The sequence below is a fragment of the Pelophylax lessonae genome (genome assembly GCF_965119305.1).
Source record: "Pelophylax lessonae genome assembly, chromosome: 4".
Lineage (NCBI taxonomy): Eukaryota > Metazoa > Chordata > Amphibia > Anura > Ranidae > Pelophylax > Pelophylax lessonae.
Genome location: NC_138771.1, coordinates 642918651 through 642942475, shown reverse-complemented (window position 1 = coordinate 642942475; position 23825 = coordinate 642918651). Strand labels below are relative to the sequence as shown.

At 39.2% G+C, this 23825-nt stretch overlaps 2 protein-coding genes across 2 annotated transcripts; both read right to left on the bottom strand.

Moving 5' to 3' along the window:
• Positions 1–1552: 1552 nt before the first annotated feature.
• LOC309552934 (olfactory receptor 1M1-like) lies at positions 1553–12021 on the bottom strand (the record flags this gene model as incomplete). The annotated part of the gene is made up of 3 exons (XM_082253840.1): positions 1553–2503; positions 11569–11728; positions 11924–12021. The coding sequence occupies 3 exons, from the start codon at positions 12019–12021 to the stop codon at positions 1553–1555; spliced, it is 1209 nt and encodes a 402-aa protein (XP_082109966.1).
• A 9944-nt stretch (positions 12022–21965) lies between these two features.
• On the bottom strand, positions 21966–22880 carry LOC309552933 (olfactory receptor 1M1-like; the record flags this gene model as incomplete). The annotated part of the gene is made up of 1 exon (XM_082253839.1): positions 21966–22880. The coding sequence occupies one exon, from the start codon at positions 22878–22880 to the stop codon at positions 21966–21968; it is 915 nt and encodes a 304-aa protein (XP_082109965.1).
• Between the last annotated feature and the right edge of the window lie 945 nt (positions 22881–23825).

Here is a 23825-nt window from a genome sequence, read left to right as displayed (position 1 = left end):
ATTAGAAAGGTGTCGGGTTAATAATAATAAAATAATAAAATTAATAATGGATTCGATTAATTAGATTAGGGGCGGAGAGTGATGTTGTCAAACAACTTACACATCATTTCTGTGTATATATTTGGCCATATACAATATGGGGTTATTTCCATTCTAATCCATTATTAATTTTTACCCTGGGTTTGGTGAGGATTGATATCTGTTTAATAATCCACACATTTGTCCATTTATTTTTTGGGCCGTATATGTCTGTTTGACAGGCTTTTGTTTGGCAATTTATGTATATATCTTGCAGATTACAATGTATTATCATTAAGTATTGGCGTTTAGTCTATGTTTACATATGTTTGCTATGTTCAAAGATGGTTTACATGAAGCTTCCTGTTGGGTATAGTCGTGACCGTGTACACCCTAACAGGAACAGGAAATGTATTGCATGTTGATTGGAGGAGGAGGGGTATAAAATACCTGCCTCATCGTAGTCGGAGATACGTCTTTGATAACGCCCTGGAGGAGGCCGAAACGCATCGACTCGATTTCCGGCTTACACTTGAAGCATACATTACTTAGGTCATGGTGGAACGCAAGTCGGGACCAGCCCAGCCCATGCAGACGCTGACAGTCCGGAAGTCTCCTCTATTCTAGGAGATCGCTGTATTTCAATTACTACTTTACAAATGTGAGTGTTACTTTATGTATTATTCAAAAAATTATACCAAACGGGATTACACTATTCTTAGTCTTCCTTCCTATGGTCCTATTCATACTGGCCCATCGAGGAAAGATTGATCACTGGAGTCTGAAAGACCAGCCTTACAAGAAAGATCCCACTCCACACCGGACTAAGTGTGTTTGACCCATATGCAATATTGCTAAGGGGCCCTGGCAGTCTGGTAAGTGGAAGTATCCATGGGGAGTGGACCTTCACATTAATGCACCTTTTTTGGCGTGGATTGTGACTAATTTGCGATAAGGAGCACCTAAACACATTGCACCTTTCACTGGCGACTTGCTTAAAGAACTGAACTTTTTTGTGGACTTTATTTATTTATTTAGTCATTCAAGGAATTATATATATGCACTATTGTGAGTTTTATAGAATGCAATTTATGCACTATATAATTTGCTTTTGTATTTAATTTATATTATTGAAGCACTTTATTTTATAACACATTTTAGGGTGTTATCCAATTGCATTTTTGCACATTCTCTACACATCTGTATAGTTACACTATTGCACTTTTCCTTATTTATTTATTTATTATGTACACATATATAATTTGAAGCATCTATCACTTTATTGTTGATATACCCTATTTTGCGCTGTGTATTATTTTTATTAATGCCAAAATCTATAACCGTTTGTGGGGCATTTCATTCTTAAAGCATTTTTTTTTAGGTACAATACATTTTTATTAATTTTTTAAATCTAGTAATAGTTAAACATACAAAAGGTTTTGTATTTCACATACAATCGCAAAATATTTACAACATGTATACAATGCAAAAATATCAAAAGGTTATAGGAATAAATATATGCTGCGTAAGATTTTTATTTTTTAACAAAAAGCAAGTGCACTAAGTGATTGATAATTGTATCTAAGGACGTTTTAAAGTCTTTATTCCTTAGGCTGTATATAATTGGATTCAGTAGTGGGGTGACAACAGTGTACAATAATGAAAGAATTTTGGTATCCCACGATGATCCACTATGAGGTAACAAGTAAACACAAACCATTGTACCATAATAGATGAAAACAACAGTCAGATGGGAGCTGCATGTTGAGAAAACTCTCTGTCTGCTGGGAATCAAAGAGATTTTAAAAATGGTGATTATAATATAAACATATGATACAATGATGATAAAGAATGGGATGACAACAAAGACCAGATTCAATAATATCCCCTCAAGTTGAACTATGGTGGTATCAGAGCAAGACAGTTGTAGGATTGGGTCAAGATCACAGAAAAAGTGATTAACATTATTGGAACCACAAAATATTAATTGTGGTATGGTTAAAGTGGGAACCAATGCTAAGAAAGTACTTATAATCCAACACATGATGACCATTATGCAGCAGAACTGAAAGTTCATTGTTACATTATAATGCAATGGTTTACAGATGGCCACATATCTGTCATAACACATCACTGTCAGAAGAAGACACTCAAGTCCTTCAGAAACACCAAAAAAATAAAACTGAGTCATACACTCAAAAAATGATATTATGGTCTCCTTTACCAAAATAACACGGAGCATGTTAGGAAGAATGTCCGTTGCCAGTAAGATATCTGTTACAGAGAGTTGGGAGAGGAAGAAGTACATTGGAGAATGGAGGGTTTTGCTGTAGGAGACCAGAGTGATGATCAAGAGGTTTCCACATATTGTCACACAAAAAATCATAAGAAAAAGAAAAAACATAAAAAATGTTATACTGTGTGGAGTCTGAAGTCCTAAGAGATGGACCGTGGTAATACTGGACACATTCTTCTTCTCTATAATCTGAAGGCAAATATAAAAAAAATAGAAAGAGCTAAGTGTATACAGTTATTTGATCTAAATCAATGTTTCTTAACTCCAGTCCTCAAGTACCCCCAAAAGGTCATGTTTTCAGGATTTGCTTTAGGTGAAGCGGCTGTGGTAATTACAAAGGCAGTGAAACTCATCAAATCCCCTGTGAAAAATAATGGAAAGCATGAAAACATGACCTGTTCAGGGTATTTTTGATACATTTGATAATTGTGGTAAATTTGACCACAATTTCTCCAGCAATGCAGAGGGTAGGTTGAGTATATGGTAGGCAGTTTATCAGGCGTGTGGTACCAGTTATTCAAGAGGTTTTGCAGGGACTCCCATTGGGAGAGGCATCTGGAGTGCTTTAGAGGTAAGCATAGAGCTGAGTGCCACTGCTGTGGGTGGCTGTGAACTGAAGGGTGCATTCCCATTAGGTTATTGGAGCCATCTTTTGAGTTGGAGGTGAGAAGGTGGAAATTCTGTAGAGAGCTGATAGTTTGAGGCGATGGCTAGGTGGAGTAGCAAGAAGTGACAAGATGTCTTCAGGTAGGTTGGAGTCTGAAAATGGCATAATACAGTGGAGACTCGAGAGTATGGCGTACTTGGAGATATTTGAAGAATGTCAATAACTTAAGTGAGTATTTGGTGCACAGTTCTTGAGAGGAGAGTAAAGTATTAGTATAGATGTGCTAGAGATCATATTCTGGCTTTTTCCCAGTCAGACAGGGAAGTTCCTGGAATTGTTGGTTCCAGTGAGCGTAGAGGGCGATGATGAAGAGCTTGTTTGGAAAGTCCCTGAGAAAAGTACATTACTGACATTCAGACTTTGAATGCAGATTTGATGGTGTCCAGAAAGTTTGACGAGGAAGTCCTTTGGATCCAGTTGCCACTAAGTGCCAATTTAGGGTCAGTTGGCAGAGCTGCAGACTCAATTATGGCCCAGGGTAACTTCAAGGATGTGTTCCACCATGATCTGAGTGGAGGACCGTTGCCTCGTAGTAGGAATTAATATTGGGTGAACGCATCCCTGCAGATCTTTTGGTTAGGTGCATTACTGTGGCTTTAATGTGTTTTTTTTTAGAGTTCCAGATAAAGCGTTGTATTATGGATTGAAGTTTCTTCAGATGGGCTAGGGGGTAAGGTAGGGGTAGTGAGCGAAAGAGGTACAAAATCTGTGGAAGAAGAAACATTTTAGCTAGTACAATTTGTCCTGTCAACGAGGATACTTCAGACTGAAGTTCGGTGCACAGTTTTTTAAGGATAGAGGTAAGTGCTGTGAGATTGAGGAGAAGGGTTCTAGAGTGTGGATAGGTAAGTGACACACCTAAGTAAGATAGGGTATCAAGGGGGGCCCATAAAAAAGGAGTGACTGCTGTGATTTGACGTTTGAGAGAAGGGTCGAGCCCTATAGCTAACATATGGAATTTGGAGTGATTTAATTATATAGAGAGATTGTTCCAAAATGATCTAATAGTGTGCAGAGGAGGAAATGGATTGTAAGGGGTTAGTGATGAAAATAAAACAATCGCCAGCATAAAGGCCAATTTTTTGCTGGGTGTCCACTATGGATAATCCTAAAATTGAAGTATGGAATCTAAAATGCTCAGCGAATGGTTCCATTACTAATGAAAAAATTATAGGGGAGAGTGGTAAACCTTGTCTGGTGCCATTCGTGATAGAGAAGGAAGTTGACAGAAATCCTGAGGTCCAGACTTTGGCAGAAGGGATAGTACATAAGGTAGTAATGGCTGAAAATATTCAACCTGAAAAACCAAACTTAGTGAGTACTGCATGCATATATGACTAGTGGATTTGATCAAAGGCTTTTTCTGTGTCCAATGATATTAGTAGTAATGGATTGTATTGTGATTGTATTAAGTTGATAAATCTTCTAGTGCTATCTGAAGTTTGACGACCAAATACAAATCCAACTTGATCAGGGTGGATCAGTGAGGGAGTTAGTTTAGCTAAGCGATTGGCGATAAGTTTGGCATATATTTTTGTATCTACATTAAGTAGGGAGTTTGAGCGGAAATTAGCGGGGGAGTCTGTAGATTTTTCAGGTTTGGGGATAGTTACTATAATAGATTCTAAAAATTCAGGGGGGACAGGAGCCTTGAATCGCAATGTGGTTTAGGGAGTTGATGAGATGGGAGGATAGGTGGGGCAAGAAGGTTTTGTAGTATTAATTCAAGAAGCCGTCTGGACCCAGGGATTTGTGTAAGGGGCACTGGGAAACAATTTTGCTAAGTTCTGCTTCCGCAAACGGGGCTGAGAGATCTTAGAGTTGATAAGAATTCAGAGTTGGGAGATTGATTGCATTTAAACAGGATTGGACATTGACAGGATTAGGGGAAGGGGAAGATGTAGAAATTTTTAATTTGTATAGGGAGGAATAGTAATTACGAAATTGCTCTGCTACATTGCTTATTTTGTCTGGCCAGGAAGGCTCTGGGTTTATTACCAAGGGTGTAGAAATTTAGTCGAAGTCGTATGATATAAAAGTCATAGTCTTAACGCATTCGAGAAATAATTTGGGCATGAGGGGAGAAGATCTCGTTGGTTAGTCAAGTACTTTGATGAGCTTTGTTGCTAGATTCTAAGTTTTTGATTTGAGCAATGGTGTTCAAAATTTGTTGCACATGCTTCCCTTTTTTTCATGGGCAGAGAATTTTAATAAGGATGCCTTTAATGAAGGCCTTGCAGGCATTCCAGATGGTGGTCAGATTATCAACTGAGTCTGTGTTGATGTGGAAGAAGGAAGTTATCGCCTTCTCTGTCTGTTGTTTATAGGCTTGGTTAGTTAGTAGGGAGGCATTAAGTCTCCAGGGGGGAGGCAAGCTAGCATGAGATCATACCTTTGGTGGACTTGGTAACCTTTTGAAGAGTGACTTTATCTACAAAGAAATAGTCAATTCTGGAGTATACCTTGTGTGCGGAGAAGTAATAGGTAAAGTACCTTTCATTGCCATGAGCGCAGCGCCAAACATCAAAAAGATCTTCAGAGATAATGAAGGAGTTCAGGGTTTGAGAAGGTTTTTGGGAAGGGTTAGTAGACAATTGTAGGCTCTATGGTTTCGTTGAAGTCACCACAAATAATGAGGGGTTGAGATTGATAGTATTGCAGTTTCCATGTTAAAGTTTTGTAAAGCTTTGCTGCATGGGTGTTTGGGGCAGCAAGGTTGACTATAGTTAATGAAAAATTATTTATAAAGGCCGAAAGTATTAGATTGCGGCTGTTTGGATCAGCATCTACATTATGGAGTTGAAAAGCTACTGTATCTTTAAACGCTATCATCATAACACCTCTTTTCTCAGAGGATCTACTGACTAAGAAGATATGAGGAAATTTCTGATGAGTGCATCGTGGAGTTTTAGAGCTAGGAAATGGGTTTCCTGGACACATAAAATATCACATTTAGATTATAGGGCTTCTTTCCACATTAGTGATCTTCTATAAGGGCTATTCAGCCCCTTATATTAAGGGAAAAAATTTCAACAGACATACTGGTTATTGTAAAAAAATGCTGGAATTAGTAGGCTACACATTGAAGGAAACGAAAGAGACTCCGTCTAGTACAGGAAAAAAAAAAAGACATTACAAGAGGTAAACTGCAGATCAGTACTATAATCATGGATGTCATACCAGGGGTAGGATTTAGTAGAGAGAGAAAGTAAGAGGGTGAGACAAGAAAAAGATAAATCAGGAAGAACATGAGAGTATTCATACCACACTTTAAGCTTGGTGAGGAAAACAAACTCAAAGGTAAATGATCGTTACAAACAATCGAACTAAACAGTAAATAGCGATCAAAAAAAACATAGGGTAACCAGCCAAACAGAGGGGGTGTTATAAATGCAGGATGAGGCCTTACGAGTTGGGTTTGAAGGATGGTGTTTACAGTGGTCAGGTGTTGTTCACTGTGCGCCATTCACCACTGACAGGGTTAGGATGGCTTTGAGCGGAGGGGTCTGGATCCGGAGGAGGGAGTAGTCCCCAGTTATGAAGTTGTTTTATTCCTTGTTTCAGGTGAAGTATGGTTGTGGTTTTGCACTGAAATGTAATAGAGAGCTTTGTGAGGAATCCACCCATTTGTAAGGAATGCTGTTTTGCTGTAGAATTGTTCTTACGGGAACGATCCTCAAGGTTGGCCAATTTGGATTGGGTGAGTTTTAATTTGGTTGCTTAGCTCCATGAGGCTGGGAGCTAGAGAAAAACTCAGTGAGCCAGCGGGGCGCCCCCAACTTTCCCATCTTTCGGGACATAGTCCAGTGCTCTGAAGCTGGGGGAGACTGTCAGCGGGTGTACTCACGGCTGCTGTTGCTTTGGATCGCTTGGTCCCCCTCTGTAGCTGCGGAGAGCTCCGATTTTGCGGCCATTCCAGAATGCAGCCAAGCTCTGCCCCCTGAAATTCATTTTTAATAATACATGTCAAAAGTATTGGAATGGCGTACTCTGGGAAACAAAGAAAACCAAAGGCACAACATCCCTCAGTAATAGATAGCTGAAAAAAATGTATTCATGGGAACTTAAAGGTTCCAAAGTAACGTAAATTCATAAACCGTTAAAACTGTACAATTTTATTCAATACTTCCATAAAATAAACATTAAATTGTCTAAAAAGTTTGAACACAACTATCATCAGTGAAACAAGATGTGAATGATACATAACTGTTATCACAAGTATGTTGCTTGTTACCCATAAGTTATATTTTGAGATTTCTTGTATCTCAGATATGGTTTGGGTTAAATGAGAGTTCTTTGACCACGAGTGAAAGCTTTAACACAACAACAGAAATTTATGGGTAACTAGCAAGGAGGCCTAAACTAATACACAGCAATCTATCTATAATACAGAAAAGGAAGAAAATCATAGGTTAAAGGATCAAATACAGAGTAGGATACTCAAAACATGAAGATACAAACAGCAAGACAGACAACACATGGACAAGCATTTAGATATAAGTGCAAGAGGTATATTCCATAGTTACTATGCCCACGAGAGCTCCCTTCTAGTCTGGTGTTTCTTGGCCTTCTCTCTTTCAAGACTTAACTCATATATACCTAACTCTCAAAGGCTTACTTAGGGCCATACTGATTGGTGGAGCTATCTTAACCTTCTCCTCCCCACTCCCCTCTCCTCCTCCAGGCGTATCTCATACAGGATTGGACAATTTCCCCATCCCCTATATTTAGCATAACTTCATAAGTCCCTTGATAGCACCTCCTCTCTGTTGGGGGGGAGAAATGAATTATGCCAGGTAACCTCCTCTTGAATGGGGCATTAGATATGGAAGGTCATACCGTGGGCAAATTGACAATTTCTCAACAGATGGCCACCTTCATTGCATAACCAAAGAGAGTGTCTTTGAAGTGGAGGCAGAAATAACAAAGGAAGTGAAACGGCCTATTGTAAATTATTACCTCCGTCCCGTAAAGACTGCGAAAAGGAACTTAATTAAGGTGTTGTCCTTTCTCGCATACAGGTTTATGATGGATAAATAGCAGACATCTGTAGGGACACACACACATGCTTTGCCCAACCTAACATTTCCGCACTTCAAAAGGACTTGATAAATCAATTACTAACACCTGCAGACTGGGTTTATACAAATGGGTACATTTAACTTATATCAACTATTAGTAAAAACCAAAACCCGATATCTCATCAGTATATACTATATATATATATATATATATATATATATACATACATATATATAAATACTATATATATACACACATATCTGTTTGAAGTTGCTAATGGAAATTACACATAAACTCCACCTAAGGCAACAGATGCCCTCATGTGGCCTGCAAAGCAAGGGCCACACCTAAAATAATGGTTTATGTGTAATCTCCTTTAATATTTGTCCTTCTTTTCTGGAAAAAAAAAAAACATTTGGGAAAGACCCTTAAAACTCTCCATCTCTACAGACCACATTTCTGGATCTCAGTATCGGCAGTTCATTACTTGTTCTGGATGTAAAAACTCCATAATAATAATAAGAGACAAAACGACCAAAAAAAAAAAAATGAGGATCTTAGTTCTCAATAGTCCAATAAGAACAGTATGAAAGTTCCCTTTCCCATTGACACGTTTAACAATTTGACTGGTTACCCCCTATGCCGGCAGATAACTCTGCCATGCCTTCTACTGGCTACCACTGTGTGTTTGTATGTGTGTGTGTGTGACACTTCATGTCTCCAGGGGGGATTTTGTTGCCATCCCAACTCACCACTGACTCCTTTTACTGAAACTGTGTTCAGTTATCCAAACCCTGATGGGCTAAAACCTTGGCTGGTGCCACACATTTGTGCATGTAGTTTCGTTCTTTGCTACCATATGTAGCTATTGTAGGAGTCATGCCTTTAGCAGGCTGCGAAAGAGGTCATACTTTTAGCAAGCCCAGAACAGGCAGTGTTAACCAAGCAGACAAAATAACTTGATTTCAGAATGTGGATAAGTGTGATGTCACCAGTTACTCGTGGCTTCAAAAATAACCCAACTAAGTTACCGTATATACTCGAGTATAAGCCGACCCGAATATAAGCCGAGGCCCCTAATTTTACCACAAAAAAGTAAGAAAACCTATTGACTCCAGTATAAGCCTACTATGGGAAATGCAGCAGCTACCGGACCCAACTGGACCACCACGAGACACAAAACAGGGGCTGCGGGCATGGTACAGGAGATGGTACAGGTGATGGTACAGGTGATGGTTCAGGCATGGTACAGGAGATGGTACAGGTGATGGTACAGGTCATGGCGCAGGTGATGGTACAGGCATGGCGCAGGTGATGGTACAGGAGATTGTATTGGCATGGCACAGGTGATGGTACAGGCATGGCACAGGTGATGGTAGAGGCATGGCACAGGTGATGGTACAGGCATGCAACAGATGGCACAGGTGATGGTACAGGCATGGCACAGGTGATGGTACAGGCATGGCACAGGTGATAGTAAAGGCATGGCACAGGTCATGGTACAGGAGATGGTATAGGCATGGCACAGGTGATGGTATAGGCATGGAACAGGTGATGGTATAGGCATGGCACAGTAGATACTGGCATGGCACAGTAGGTACAGGCATAGCACAATAGATACAGGCATGGCACAGTAGGTATAGGCATGGCACAGTAGGTACAGGCATGGCATAGTAGGTACAGGCATGGCACAGGGGATGCAGTGCTGCGGGCATGGTACAGGAGAATGTCCTGTACGATGCCCGCAGCACTGCATGAGGAAATGCAGGGGCTGCGGAGGTGTCTCACTTACCTGTTGGTGAGGCGCCTTAGATTAAAAAATGGCACCACCCGGCGCTAACACATCACCGCGCCTGCGCCATCGATGCTCGGGAGAGCCCGTACCCGTTCGGCTGTTCCCGGGCATTCGGCGCATGCGCGGTGACATGTCGCGACGGGCGGCGCCATTTTTAAAAAGTTAGTGAGCCACTGACTCGAATATAAGCCGAGGGGGGCTTTTTCAGCATGAAAAAACATGCTGAAAAACTCGGCTTATACTCGAGTATATACGGTACTCTTTACCATACAGAGAGAGGAATATAAACTCTAGTAAATAAATGAGACAAAAAAAATTGTATTTTAGAATTTAGGTAGGCCTGACTGCAATTACTCCAATTCAGAGTCTTCTCCTTAAAACAAACATAAAAACTATGCTTTAAGGTCCTCTGTGGTTTTCCCTCAAAAGCCTACTGCCAAGTCTGGGTCATCATATAAGTAAATGAACCAGGTTGTTAACACTGGTTACTTTGGTAATGATTAAGCACACAGTCAGTGTGTGAAACGCGTCTACCTTGTCACAATTGTCATTATTTGGATGTCCAGTCAATAAATCTGGATTTTGACTCAACCCGGAGTGCTGCCAATTCCTTTTCCTTTAACACTGGTTACAAACGGGGGTCTGGGTCTGCCTTATCCGCCGATGTTTGTTTTTCCTAAAATACAAAACTAAGAAACCATTAATCACACCTCACTCTACCTCTCTGAGAGGTTTCTAATGTGCTAAACTAGTAGTGGATGTTTGGAACAGACTTCCAGAAGAGGTAATAAGTCAGTCAACAGTAAGCACATTCAAAAATGTAAAGACACACCCAGATATATAGTCTGACAAAAAGGGTTAACGAAAAAAACTTGGTGGGTTTCTAAGTACTTGAACACTAGGTGGTGAACAAGCATGACTTTACGTGGGAAACGCCTTTACCTTTTTGTATCCTGTATTGACTGTCCGTTGGTTCAATAAAGAAGCATCATTATATCTGTTGGAGTGTGGCCATTTTTGTTGGTATTTACATCTATATATATACAACTGCTTTATATGTAAATACACTTTCAGGAAATCACAGACCCTGAAAAAAAGTTATTACTCTATCCTTTTCCATAAACCTACAAGGAAAGCAAACCATGCAGCATTCTAGACCACTGAAATACACCTTATATATGGTATTTCATCCTCTGTTTCACTATTCCTGTTTGGGAGCCTCCCAATGGGCAAGTTCCTCCCTCCTTATCTTTCCAGTTCAAGGATTCAATAAAAGTTCTTTTAAAAGTTTGGAATTATTTTGACAAATTCCTCTCGTTCCACTTTTAGTTGTATAACTTCATACCGAAAAGATTCATTCTCTGCCTTAATAGTTGGGGAAGGGATGCCTGATCTAGTCTTTTTATATTTAGAACTCCTAGGCCAGGTTCCCCAGCATGGTGAGTACACTTCAATGTCACACCTCTTGGTTCTATATTGATTTTGTTTCACTATCTTTTAACCAGAAGACAAATAAAATTGGGAAATGTGGCCAAATAATCCACATGTGTAACATTTTATCTTTTGTAAAGTATTAAAGCGTCTCCTAACCACCGGTGTGGTTTTAGTCTGTGAATATTCAATGACTAAAACTGGATTTAACTCTTTCTGGCTGCGTACCAGATATTGGGGCACTTTCCCAACCCCCCCCCCCCCGCCCTCCTTTCAATGAGTTGCTCAAACTAGCACATACTCCAGATGAGGATAAGTTCCTGTTGCCTCTAGAAATACCCAAACCAGTTGCATTGCAATCCGTGGAAATTGTACCAGCTGCTCCTGGCTGGAAGGTGTAGACAACCATTTACATTTACTCTCTGCCTCCATCTGACTATGTGCCAGATGGTCAACCTCTCCCAGGCCTTTTTTGCTGTCTATTGTTGTTTGCTGGTAGCTAACATTAGAATTTGTTATAGCAAATTACAAACTACTAATGGTATTTTTGGCTAATTCCAGATCCTCCTTTTGGGACGTATTTTTCAACATTAAATGTGTGTATTTCTTAGCCAACCAGCAGGCAGCAACATTTATTGCAGTCTTTCCTCCACATTTACTGTATTTTTTCTCTGTTAGCTTTGCATTTACATACACTTGTGCCTGGTGCCGTGGGCTTTTAGATTCCTCCATTACTCTTATCATTGCCTCACTATCTTTAGTTTTAGCGATCTTGGCCATCAATTTCTCCATGATGCACAAAAAGTTTAGTAACACCACAGAAGTTTAACACTAGAATATGAAACGGAGTGGAGACACAAAACTTAGGATAACAATAGTATCTTCTCTGACTAGTCTGAATCTACTTCCAAAACACAATAGACCAAGGAGATACCGTGTGTACAGTAAGTACACCAGAAATAATAGGGTGGATAACCCTCTAGGTGGACAATAGAAGGGTAAACAATGCGGTGTTAGACCAATACCGACTACCCCAATGCAGTTTACAAAAAAAAAAAAAAAAATACAAAAAATTCGTCTTCTGAACTTAGCAGTATTTACAGCCTTAAAAAAAAATAGTCTAAACCTGATAAGAAGTAAAGTATACTCAGTGACCTGATTTAGAAAATATTAACTCAATTGTACAGTTCAAATAATCTTTATCTGATTCACTGACCAGACCTCCACAGTTACATATCTTAGATCATTTGATCCTTTCACTGAAAGAACAGAGTCTATCTTCTTGCAAGTTACTGCTATAAATTTTCGCTTTGACCAAAAAAGGGGAATATTACAACTTTTACATTCCTTAAAACTCTCTGTGACTCTTAGTTTCACGTTCCTACACAAATACAATGCCTTTAGTGGACACAGAATCTAACTACCAACCAAAACCTATTGAACCCTTTTAACCAAAAACACAAAAGAAAACAAGCATGTCATGTTTTTTGTGTCTTTACATAGTGTGGGGATTTAGCTCGGTGGCGGGTATGAATGACCCCTTGGGGGGGTGCGTTTACACAGGGAGATAGCCGAGAAGTGGTTGCAAACAACAGTTTGGTTTATTCTTGCAATTTACTTCACACAAGTGCAAGCCTCAAAAACATCAAAATAAAAATAAAACACAAAATAAATCCTTGCCACTGTGGGCGGCTACCTTCTCACATACAGGAACCTACCTACGGAGTCTGTCTCCAACCTACTGTTGGGAAAACTTTGCTGATCCTACAGCAGACACTCAATAGTCCATGTTTTTTCTCTTCACACAACAAATGTCCATTGAACATGTCCCTTTTCTCTTCACATAGAACACATTCCTTTGTTTGTCTCTTCACATAGCAACCATTCCTTTGCTTGTCTCTTCACATAGCAAACAGTGCATTTATTTCTTTCCACATAGAAATAGTCCAAGACCTCACCTTGAGTAGTCTTCACACTTTTTACCCTCCTCAGCGCACATCGCTCCAGGAGGTCTTCCCCATGCTCACACAGCTTCAGGGGGCACACATCTGACTGTCCTCCTCTCCCCAGCTCACACAGCGTCAGGAGGCAGCAATCCTTAGACTTCCTTTGAACAAATTATAGAGGCCTTAACTTCCTCATTCCTAACAGCTGAAGACCTTTCAACTTCCTTAAGCCATCCTGGCTACCTTTTCAGCCGACACCCTATAGTAATTTGTGAATTTTCTAAACCAGGTGGAAATGTATCTCCTGTCTGTGACTACATCCACAGATTTACCTGACTTCCTGTCACAATAGTTACATAGTTTGTGAGGTTGAAAAAATACATCAGTCCATCCAGTTCAACCTATGATGTGTGTGTGTGTTTGCTGTTAACCGTACATTGTATAGCCCTGCATGTTGTGGTCTTTAAGGTGCCCATCTAAATAGGTCTTTAAAAACAAAAGAGAAAAGAAAAAAGAAATTCAAGATTTTCTAACCCAACAACAAAGACCACTCTTTTTCAGTGTCTTTAAAATAAAACATATATGTACCCACCCTAAAGCAACCTCGAGAAATGAAGCTTGGTAAGCACAACAGAAACAAACAAAGCAAAACACAATTTTATCACTCAGTATATCCTCCCTATTCAATTGACCGGTTTTGAATGGTTCTTCCAATATACTTTTCAACTATAATTACGGGATATAAAAAAAACAAAAAACAAATGTGGTGTATCCTCCCCCTAATTTTTTTTTGTATAGTTCTACTAATACCCACTAAGAAAACAAAATTTGACGGCCTATTGTATATTATTACCTCGGTCTGGTAAAGTCTGTGAAAAGGCTGATGGATAAATAGCAGACATCTGTAGGGACACACACACACATGCTTAGCCCAACCCAACCTAACATTCCTGCACTTCAAAAGGACTTGGTAAATTAATTACTAACGCCTGCAGACTGGGTTTACACAAATGGGTACATTTAACTTATATCAACTATTGGTAAAAACCAAAACTCAATATATCATAAGTATATATATATATATATATATATATATATATATACACACATATGTATTTACAGTTGCTAATGGAGATTACACATAAACTCCTCCTAAGGCAACATGCTTGAAGAGAGAGTCTCAACATGTTTCGCCTTTTAATGGCTTCTTCTGGGGAATGTGTTACAACATTAAAATTGCATCAAAGTCTTGCAATCAGAGCATGCTTCATACCTGCATTCTCACCTGATCTCCCTAACTTGCTATCTGCCATCAGTAAAAGCTAACACGGCCATCTAAATACTTACCTGTGACATAAACCCCCAAGGCAAATAGCTAAAGATGAGAAATGTGAAAAGAGGCTATTCAACCCTTAATTCTGACCCTAGGTTTAGGCAGGAAACAGCAGAGAATTGTATTAAATATTGTTAGCTTTATATGTTAGTAGATAAAATAATATGGAACACTGGGACTAGTAAGTGCTCTTTGATATTTTCATGGGACTCATTATTAATGATATGAAGGGGAATTATGCTTAGATTATTTTTTTCTTTAAGAAAACCATTGTTATTTTCTATCAGGGGAAATTTAAATCAATGTTCTAAAAAAACAATGTACACTGAACTTATCCCACCTTTAATATATAAATAGAAAGCCAAAAACTATGTTGGGGCAAGTTTTGAAAATGATCCCTGAATATTTTAGGGTTATTTTGATTATTTAAGTCAGGAACCTGCAGGTTATTATTTATTTAAATTAAAATTACAGGCTTTTTCTCCTCTCCATATGAACCCAAATAAAGAGGCCCTTTGTAACAATGGAGGGTGCTCCACCACTCCACCCTAAAAAACATGGTTCTAAAAAATCTATTAAAATTACAACAAATATCACTAGATAAGCAGTAAAATAATCTGTTTTACGCATTAGGCCCTCTGTTAAGGGAGGCAACATATTGATAAAGGATAACAGACAGTATGAGCAAATGTGTTTAAAAATGTTTTCTAGTGGAAGCAATGGTCCAATTCAAAGTTTAAGGATCCTGAAGTTCCAACTCAGGTTCATACAAAGAGTTGAAAAGGCCTATGTCCTGGCAATAATAAATAAATATACAATAGAGTATTTAACTGTTTGGCATCCAAAGGTGGCAACTTTCTATGAAATACTGGGGACTCATAAAAATATTAGTCCTTCTCCTGGTAGGCTATTGTTTTGGGCATCAGCTGCTCTACTGAACATGCTAGCTTATTGGTCAATTGACATCTCTGACCACACATTATTAGCCTTCCATTTTAAATAAAGAATAAACGACAAATATTCAGAATTTTATTTCCAAAACATTTTATTGAAATTTCAAAATGAAGACATGGATAACAAGTCATACAGCGTTTGTTAACAACAACATTACAATGTTTTGATAAGGAACAACAAGGGGAGATGCACAAAAATAATTACAATGACTGTTACAATTAGAGAGAAAAGGGCAAAGCTCAGTTCCAGCCTGGGGATGGCTCCGGAGTGACGCCTCTCCTCCAGAGACAGCCCTTGGGAACACGCTGTGCTCTGAAGGAAGGGCACCACACCCAGTCATATTTCACTACTTGAAGAATTTTATTGACATTGAGCAAGCTATAAGTCAGGCGGCGTGATCTCCTCTGTCATTACCTTGATAATTATAAACTAGAACCGTATGTAGGGGGGTATACAGGTGTTAGTATGAATAGCATTGTGGAATCTGGTACTGGTATTTCGTCTAAAGCTCAGATATCCGGAAGCTCCGGATGAGGGGGTTTGTTATATATATTTAGATAAGGGGAAAAGAGGATAGAGAAAGAAAAAAAAGGGGGGGTAGGAAGAGGGGGGAAGGATGAGAATGGGAGAGCTCCGTCCCCTTCCCCAGGGTCAATATAGAGATGAAGTCATGAGGAGGCCATGACCTTTGTATACTCTGTCTTGTCTTTAAAGTGAAGCCAGCAATATATTCAGAATTGTAAGGGGTATGACCATACCTCTGGGGTCATACATAGTTGTCATTGACATTGAGGAACTTTGAGCATACCTCAGGACCTGGGTATAGGAACTGTCAGTAGATTCTTAAATGAACATGTACAGCCTTGTAGATTTTACAGTATAATAGGCTGGAATTGGAGTATTGATCATTTATTAAGACATAACACATTTTAATTGTATGGCTCCCAGCACCTTCAGGTGCAGAGGATATTGATGAGATGTGTTATTACCCGTAATATGCCAAACTGAATCTGTAGGGGAGGGGGGGGTTTGGAATAGAGATTTATTTGCTAGTGAGTCCCTTTCAATGTACTCATGCCATCTTAGTGGGCACAGGTATATTACTGATGTCCTTGTTATTTGGACTGGCAATATGTAACTGTTGGGTGGCTTTATGTGTTACCTAGCACAAAATAAATACAACCTATATTTCAAGGTGAATGCTCCCCAACAAAAGATATCATTTTTAAGACATTGAGATCTTAGTACGCATAGATGGGGGTTGACCAGAACTTTATATAGGAAGCCAATGTCTTGGATTATGATTCTGTATTTGACTAGTTTGCATCCATCCTTCTTGGTACAGATATATATTACAACCAAAAAGACCGTTTTGGCAGTTGTTTAGAAGAAGACAATTACATTGAAAAATCTCGCCTACTTAGGGATAAATTACTCTGGAGAGGGCACAATAAGACATGTTTAAAAAAACCTATCACAAAGCATCCCATAAAATGAAACAACTGGTGGTGTGGCATACTGCAGACTTAGCTCCTCTACACATAGAGATAACCAGCAGCTCACACTGACTCTACAGTGTTCCTTCCAGCCCCACAGAGGACTGATCAATAATTTTTCTCAGCTGTAGCCTCACAGCCTTCCCAAGATGGTGCCAGTGGGGACACTGAGCTGTAGCCATGAGGCTCTCCCTCTTCTCACATCAAAGTCTGGGGTTGCATGAGTGCTGCCGGCACTGGGGAACTACAGTTCATTGAGGGAACCATGAATGCCAACATGTACTGTGACACACCGAAGCAGAGCATGATCCCCTCCCATCGGAGACTGGGCTGCAGGGCAGTAGTCCAACATGATAACGACCCCAAACACACCTCCAAGAATACCACTGCCTTGCTAAAGAAGCTGAGGGTAAAGGTGATGGACTGGCCAAGCATGTCTCCAGACCTAAACCCTATTGAGCATCTGTGGGGCAGGAGGAGCGCAAGGTCTCTAACATCCACCAGCTCCCAGATGTCATCATGGAAGAGTGGAAGAGTACTCCAGTGGCAACCTGTGAAGCTCTGGTGAACTCCATGCCCAAGAGGGTTAAGGCAGTGCTGGAAAATAATGGTGGCCACACAAATTATTGACACTTTGGGCCCAATTTGGATTATTTTACTTAGAGGTGTACTCACTTGTTTTGCCAGCGGTTTAGACATTAATGGCTGTGTGTTGAGTTATTTTGAGGGGACAGCAAATTTACACTGTTATACAAGCTGTACACTCACTACTTTACATTGTAGCAAAGTGTCATTTCCTCAGTATTGTCACATGAAAATATATAATAAAATATTTCCAAAAATTTAAGGGGTGTACTCACTTTTGTGAGATACTGTAGCAGAAAGTGAAAAATATATATATTTTTCTCAGAATTGTAGCTCTTTTTTTTGTTTATAGCGCAAAAATTAAAAATTGCACAGGTGATCAAATACCACCAAAAGAAAGCTCTATTTGTGGCAAAAAAAGGACATCAATTGTATTTGGGTACAGTGTCGCACGACCGCCCAATTGTCCGTTAAAGTAATGGCCTGGTCATTAATGGGGAAAATCTTCCGGTCCAGAAGTGGTTAAAAACATGCATTTATTATATTCATTTTTTTTAAAAATGGCGGTTCTGTGTGATATTGGAAAGTTGGGTAAGTTATATCCCTGCCTGAATTGTGGTCTTTGGGTGAAATTAACTTTACCTTTATCCTTATATTTGCTAACTATTGCCCTTGATTCCTTTTAGGTCACCTCCATCTTGCCTGTTGCAATATTTTTGGTTCTTGGAGTACTCTCCTAGTTTGTTGGCCTGAACATTTTTCTTTCCCCCTTAAACACAGTGGCTTGATTTGGTTTGCCACTATGATGTATTAATTTGATGGCAGCTGGGAGGTGAGCAATGGATGTTTGCAATTGGGGATATTGCTGAATTATATTGCAATATTACAAATAGTATTTATTGCTTTCATTCATTTAGATAAATGCTTTTGCTGACCACTTTAGGGGAACCAACTGTCCTTATCGCTCTGAGTCTAGCAATAGACCCCTTACCCACCATACCTTTAGATCCTGACCATTATTTTGAGGTGTGTACATAATAAAACAAAATTCATAATATACACTCTATTATACTTGCAATAATTTTCATTTTTTTTTATATTTTATGCTCTTTTACAACAATTTGCATTGTTTTATTATCCCTTGCTCACACACTCTTCTGGGAGGTGATTATTTTGGTGCCCTTATCCTACTGTGGAGCTAACGTGGCTGGCTGAGTGGGTACTGCTCTTTCAACATCCATGAGCCACTTTATTGTCCTCTGCACCGTATCTGTTTTTAAAGATGTCTGCATGATATTAATTTATCCAGCTCTATCACTAGCGCTATCACTATCACATTTACCTAATTTCCATGTCTTGGTACATATAGATGTATGAATACTGGTACATACAGTATATATTGCTATTATTATTCTGTTTCTTTGCAGATCATCACTCCTTTTAAACATAACTCCTGAAGAAGTGGTCACCCCGTGAAACATGTTAGGAGGAAGGTTAGATCCCTATCCATTTTAACCACTTAAGGACCGCCCACTGCATATTTACTGCGGCAGGCAACCCCTCCTGTGCGAACCTATGTAACTGTACGTCGGTCGCGCACCTGCAGCTAGGGGTGAGTGCGCACCACCACCGGCGCACTTCCACCCCCACTCGGCAGCGGGGACTTTGAAGCATGGGGTCGGTGGCTCCGATTGCCACCAGGCACTCACGATCGTTCCCTGCTGAGAATGATCACAGAGCTCCTGTGATCCTTCTATATAGGATCTCTGTGATCATTTCAAAGCCCCTCCCCCATACAGTTAGAAACACTCCCCTAGGCTTATATTTAACCCCTTGATCACCCTCTGTGTTAAACCCTTCCATGCCAGTGTCATTATTACAGTAACAGTGCATATTTCTAGCACTGATTACTGTAGTAATGTCACTGGTCCCCCCAAAAGTGTGAAAAATGTCAGTTAGGGGTCCGGTCTATCAGTCGCAATGTTGCAGTCCCGCCAAAAATCGCAGATCGCCGCCATTACTAGTAAAAAAAAAGGAAAAACTATAAAAATGACACAAATCTTTGCCGTAGTTAGTAGACACGATACCTTTTGCGCAAACCAAACAATCGCTTATTGCAATTGTTTTACCAAAAATATGTAGCAGAAAACAAATTGACCTAAAATGGTGAAAATTTTTGATTTTTACATTTTTTGGGGGGGAATGTTATATAGCAGAATGTTAAAAATAACGGAAAATTGATATCAAATACTTACCATAATTTTCCTTTCCCGATGGACTCCATGGCAGCTTACGTTCGGGTAGGCCCCGCCTCCTCTCCTACCCTATAGGACCCCACTCCCATAAATCTTTGCTCCTTTTCAGCATCAGTGTTCTGTAACTAGCCTACTCAGGAACTGGGAGGGGACTCCTGCTGCCATGGTGTCCATCAGGAAAGGAAAATTACGGTAAGTATTTGATATCAATTTTCCGTTTGGTCTGTCATCTGGATCCTACAGGGATAATTTTGAAAGGCTTATTCTTTTTTTATTCTGGTAAGCGCATTCATTTGTCTGTGGTACAGAGACACTGCGCAGGAAGATTGCACTTAGCTGTGGTGGAGGACATCATTTCTCCTTTCTTCACATCAGAATATCCACATTTCTTTTCTTATGTTTGGGACTCTCTTTTTTTGTCTGCATACATTATTTGTAATTTACACTATTATATGTTGTGAGCACATTATTTTGTTTCACTCTTAGGCCCCGTTCACATAGGGGCGATGCTACTTCGCACTGCGACCTCCGAGGTCGCGGTGCGAGCAGCGCGCCGCGACCTCGGAGCGGCCGCCACGGACTTCATAACATTGAAGTCTATGGCGGTTGCCTCCTGGTCGCCCCAAAGAAGCTCCGGACCCTTTTTCTAAGTCGGAGCGACTTGTGTCGCTCCTATTAGAACGGGTCCGCAGCTTCCCTATGGGAGGCGACCTGTGAGGCGACCAGGTCGCCTCACAGGTCGCCTTAGTGTGAACGGGGGCTTATGGTTTAATATAATTCATATTATTGCATTATTTTATATGTCTCACTGACATACATCACCAGCAGCGCAGCTTTGATTAATATTTATGCATTTTTGGTGTTCCCCACTTTTAGCTGCAGCTCTATATATATATTCTTAGTGTTTTAGCGCGGTTATTTTTGATATTACCAGTATCCCCATAGCAATGGGGCACTTGGCAGGAACAAACATCCCAGATCGCCGGCGTGGGATCTGTGAAAAGGAGAATTGGGGCTGCTCTGTGCAAAACCCATGTTTGTTATTTAAAAAAATAAAATAAAATGTAATCCTTTAATATCACTTTAAATAATATGAAATAGAATACACAAGTATAAAGTTTACTAACAGTACATAAATGAGTTTGGCCATTCAATTCCTTCTCATATAAATTACTAAATAAAAATCTGAATAATGATAGTTAATACATTTGAGAAGAAAAAGCAAATCATGCAGTTTTATCATTGCTATACAGAACAAAATTATAAACGCAACACTTGTTTTGCCTCCATTTTTCATGAACTGAACTCAAAGATCTAAGAAAACCGGGATTCATCCATGAAGAGAACACCTCTCCAAAGTGCTAGACGCCATGGAATGTGAGCATTTGCCCACTCAAGTAGGTTATGACGATGAACTGCAGTCAGGTGGAGACCCGGATGAGGACGAGCATGCAGATGAGCTTCCCTGAGACGGTTTCTGACAGTTTGTGCAGAAATTCTTTGGTTATGCAAACCGATTGTTGCAGCAGCTGTCCGGTTGGCTGGTCTCAGATGATCTTGGAGGTGAAGATGCTGGATGTAGAGGTCCTGGGCTGGTGTGGTTACACGTGGTCTGCAGTTGTGAGGCCGGTTGGATGTACTGCCAAAATCTCTGAAATGCCTTTGGAGACAGCTTATGGTAGAGAAATGAATATTCAATTCATGGGCAACAGCTCTGGTTGACATTCCTGCAGGCAACATGCCAATTGCAACGATCCCTCAAAACTTGCCACATCTGTGGCATTGTGCTGTGTGATAAAACTGCACATTTTAGAGTGGCCTTTTATTGTGGGCAGCCTAAGGCAAACCTGTGCATTAATCATGCTGTCTAATCAGCACCTTGATATGCCACACCTGTGAGGTGGATGGATTATCTCGGCAAAGGAGAAGCGGTCACTAACACAGATTTAGACAGATTTGTGAACAATATTTGCGAGAAATAGGCCTTTTGTGTACATAGAAAAAGTCTTAGATCTTTGAGTTCAGCTCATGAAAAATGGGGGCAAAAACAAAAGTGTTGCATTTATAATTTTGTTCAGTGTATAAATTATATCTTACATCAGTTTAAATATACTATATTTATTATTACTTTGTCCTGCAAAACAGTTTGAATCGAGAACAGGTTTTATTATGTATTGAAAAGGCAATACAAACAGTGATGGATAATTTTATCTATAGCTATTTTAAAGTCTTTATTCCTCAGGCTGTATATAATTGGATTCAGCAAAGGGGTGACAACAGTGTACAGCAAAGCAATAATTTTGGTATTCCGTGATGGTCCACTTTGAGGTAATAGGTAAACACCAACCATCGTACCATAAAAGATAGAAACAACAATCAGGTGGGAGCTGCATGTTGAGAAAACTCTCTGTCTACTGGAAATAGAGGGGATTTTAAAAATGGTGACTATAATATAAACATATGACACAATGATGGTACAGAATGGAATGAAAACAAAAAAAAAAATTATTAATGCCACTTCAAATATGATGATAGTGGTATCAGAGCAAGACAGTTGAAGGATCGGGTCAAGATCACAGAAAAAGTGGTTGACAGTATTGGAACCACAAAATTTTAATTGCGGTATGGTTGAAGTAGGAATCAATGCTAATAACGCAATTAAAACCCAACACGTGATGACCATTATGCAGCAGAACTGGAAGTTCATTGTTACGTTATAATGCAATGGTTTACAGATGGCCACATATCGGTCATAACACATTACAGTCAGAAGAAGACACTCAAGGCCTTCAGAAACACAAAAAAAATAAAACTGAGTGATGCAATAAGAAAAAGATATTATGGTCTCATTTATCAAAACAGTATGGAGCATGTTAGGAAGAATGTCAGTTGCCAGTAGGATATCCGCTACAGAAAGCTGGGTGAGGAAGAAGTACATGGGAGAATGGAGGGATTTACTGTAGGAGACCAGTGAGATGATCAGGAGGTTCCCACATATTAGCACACAATAAATCACAAGGAAAAGAGTAAACATAAAAAACTTTATACTGTGCGGAAACTGAAGTCCTAAAAGATGAATCATGGTAATGCTGGACACATTATTCTTTTCCACAACCTGAAGGTAAACCAGAAAAAAAATGCAAAGAGGTTAATTTAGTGGGGTACAATTATTTTATTTAATTTTTTTGTTTTTAGGAAAATTGCAAAATGCAGAAAAGGAAAGAAAAAAAAAACAATTCATGTTTAAATGTGCATGTCATGTTTATTATTTTAAAGTATACTTCATACCTGCATGCTCACCTGACCTCTAAAACTTGATGTCTACCTTCAGTAAAAGGTAAAAGTACCACCAAAATACTTTTCTGTGACATAAAACCCTAAAGCAATGAGCAAGACACTAGAAATGTGAGCGGCATCCCTGGGTTTAGGCTGGAAACAATTAAGAATTGTATTAAACATTGTTGTTTTTATATGTTAGAAGATTGATTTATGTAGAACACTGGGATTAGAAAGTTCTCCTTAATATTTTCATGGGACTCATTATTACCGATATGAAGGGAAATTATTTTTAGATTTAATTTTTCTTTCAGAAACCTATTATTATTGTCTATTAAAAGTAAGTCAAGTCTTTGAAGCTCTAAAAGAGAAATAAACATTGAACATATCCAAACTAATCCATCCATAAAAAATCAAAACATAATTAGGACAATTTTAAAGATACAAACCTATCATATATTCAAACAAATAATTATTCTTTTTTTTTTTCAAATACAAAATATAATAAAAATAATATTTCATACACCCATGGTAAAAAATTATCCAAAATGGCTTGAATCTTATCCTAGGCAATTATTCCATCTGTTTGTATGTAGGGGGTTGCGATTCTCAAAAGCTTAGATAGATTCAATAAATTGTTATAATTTTATATATATATATATATATATATATATATATATATCTTGTTTATTAGCCCATAAAGTCCCAATTACTTTGGCTTGAGGCACCAAACCTCTTAAAACAAAAATAA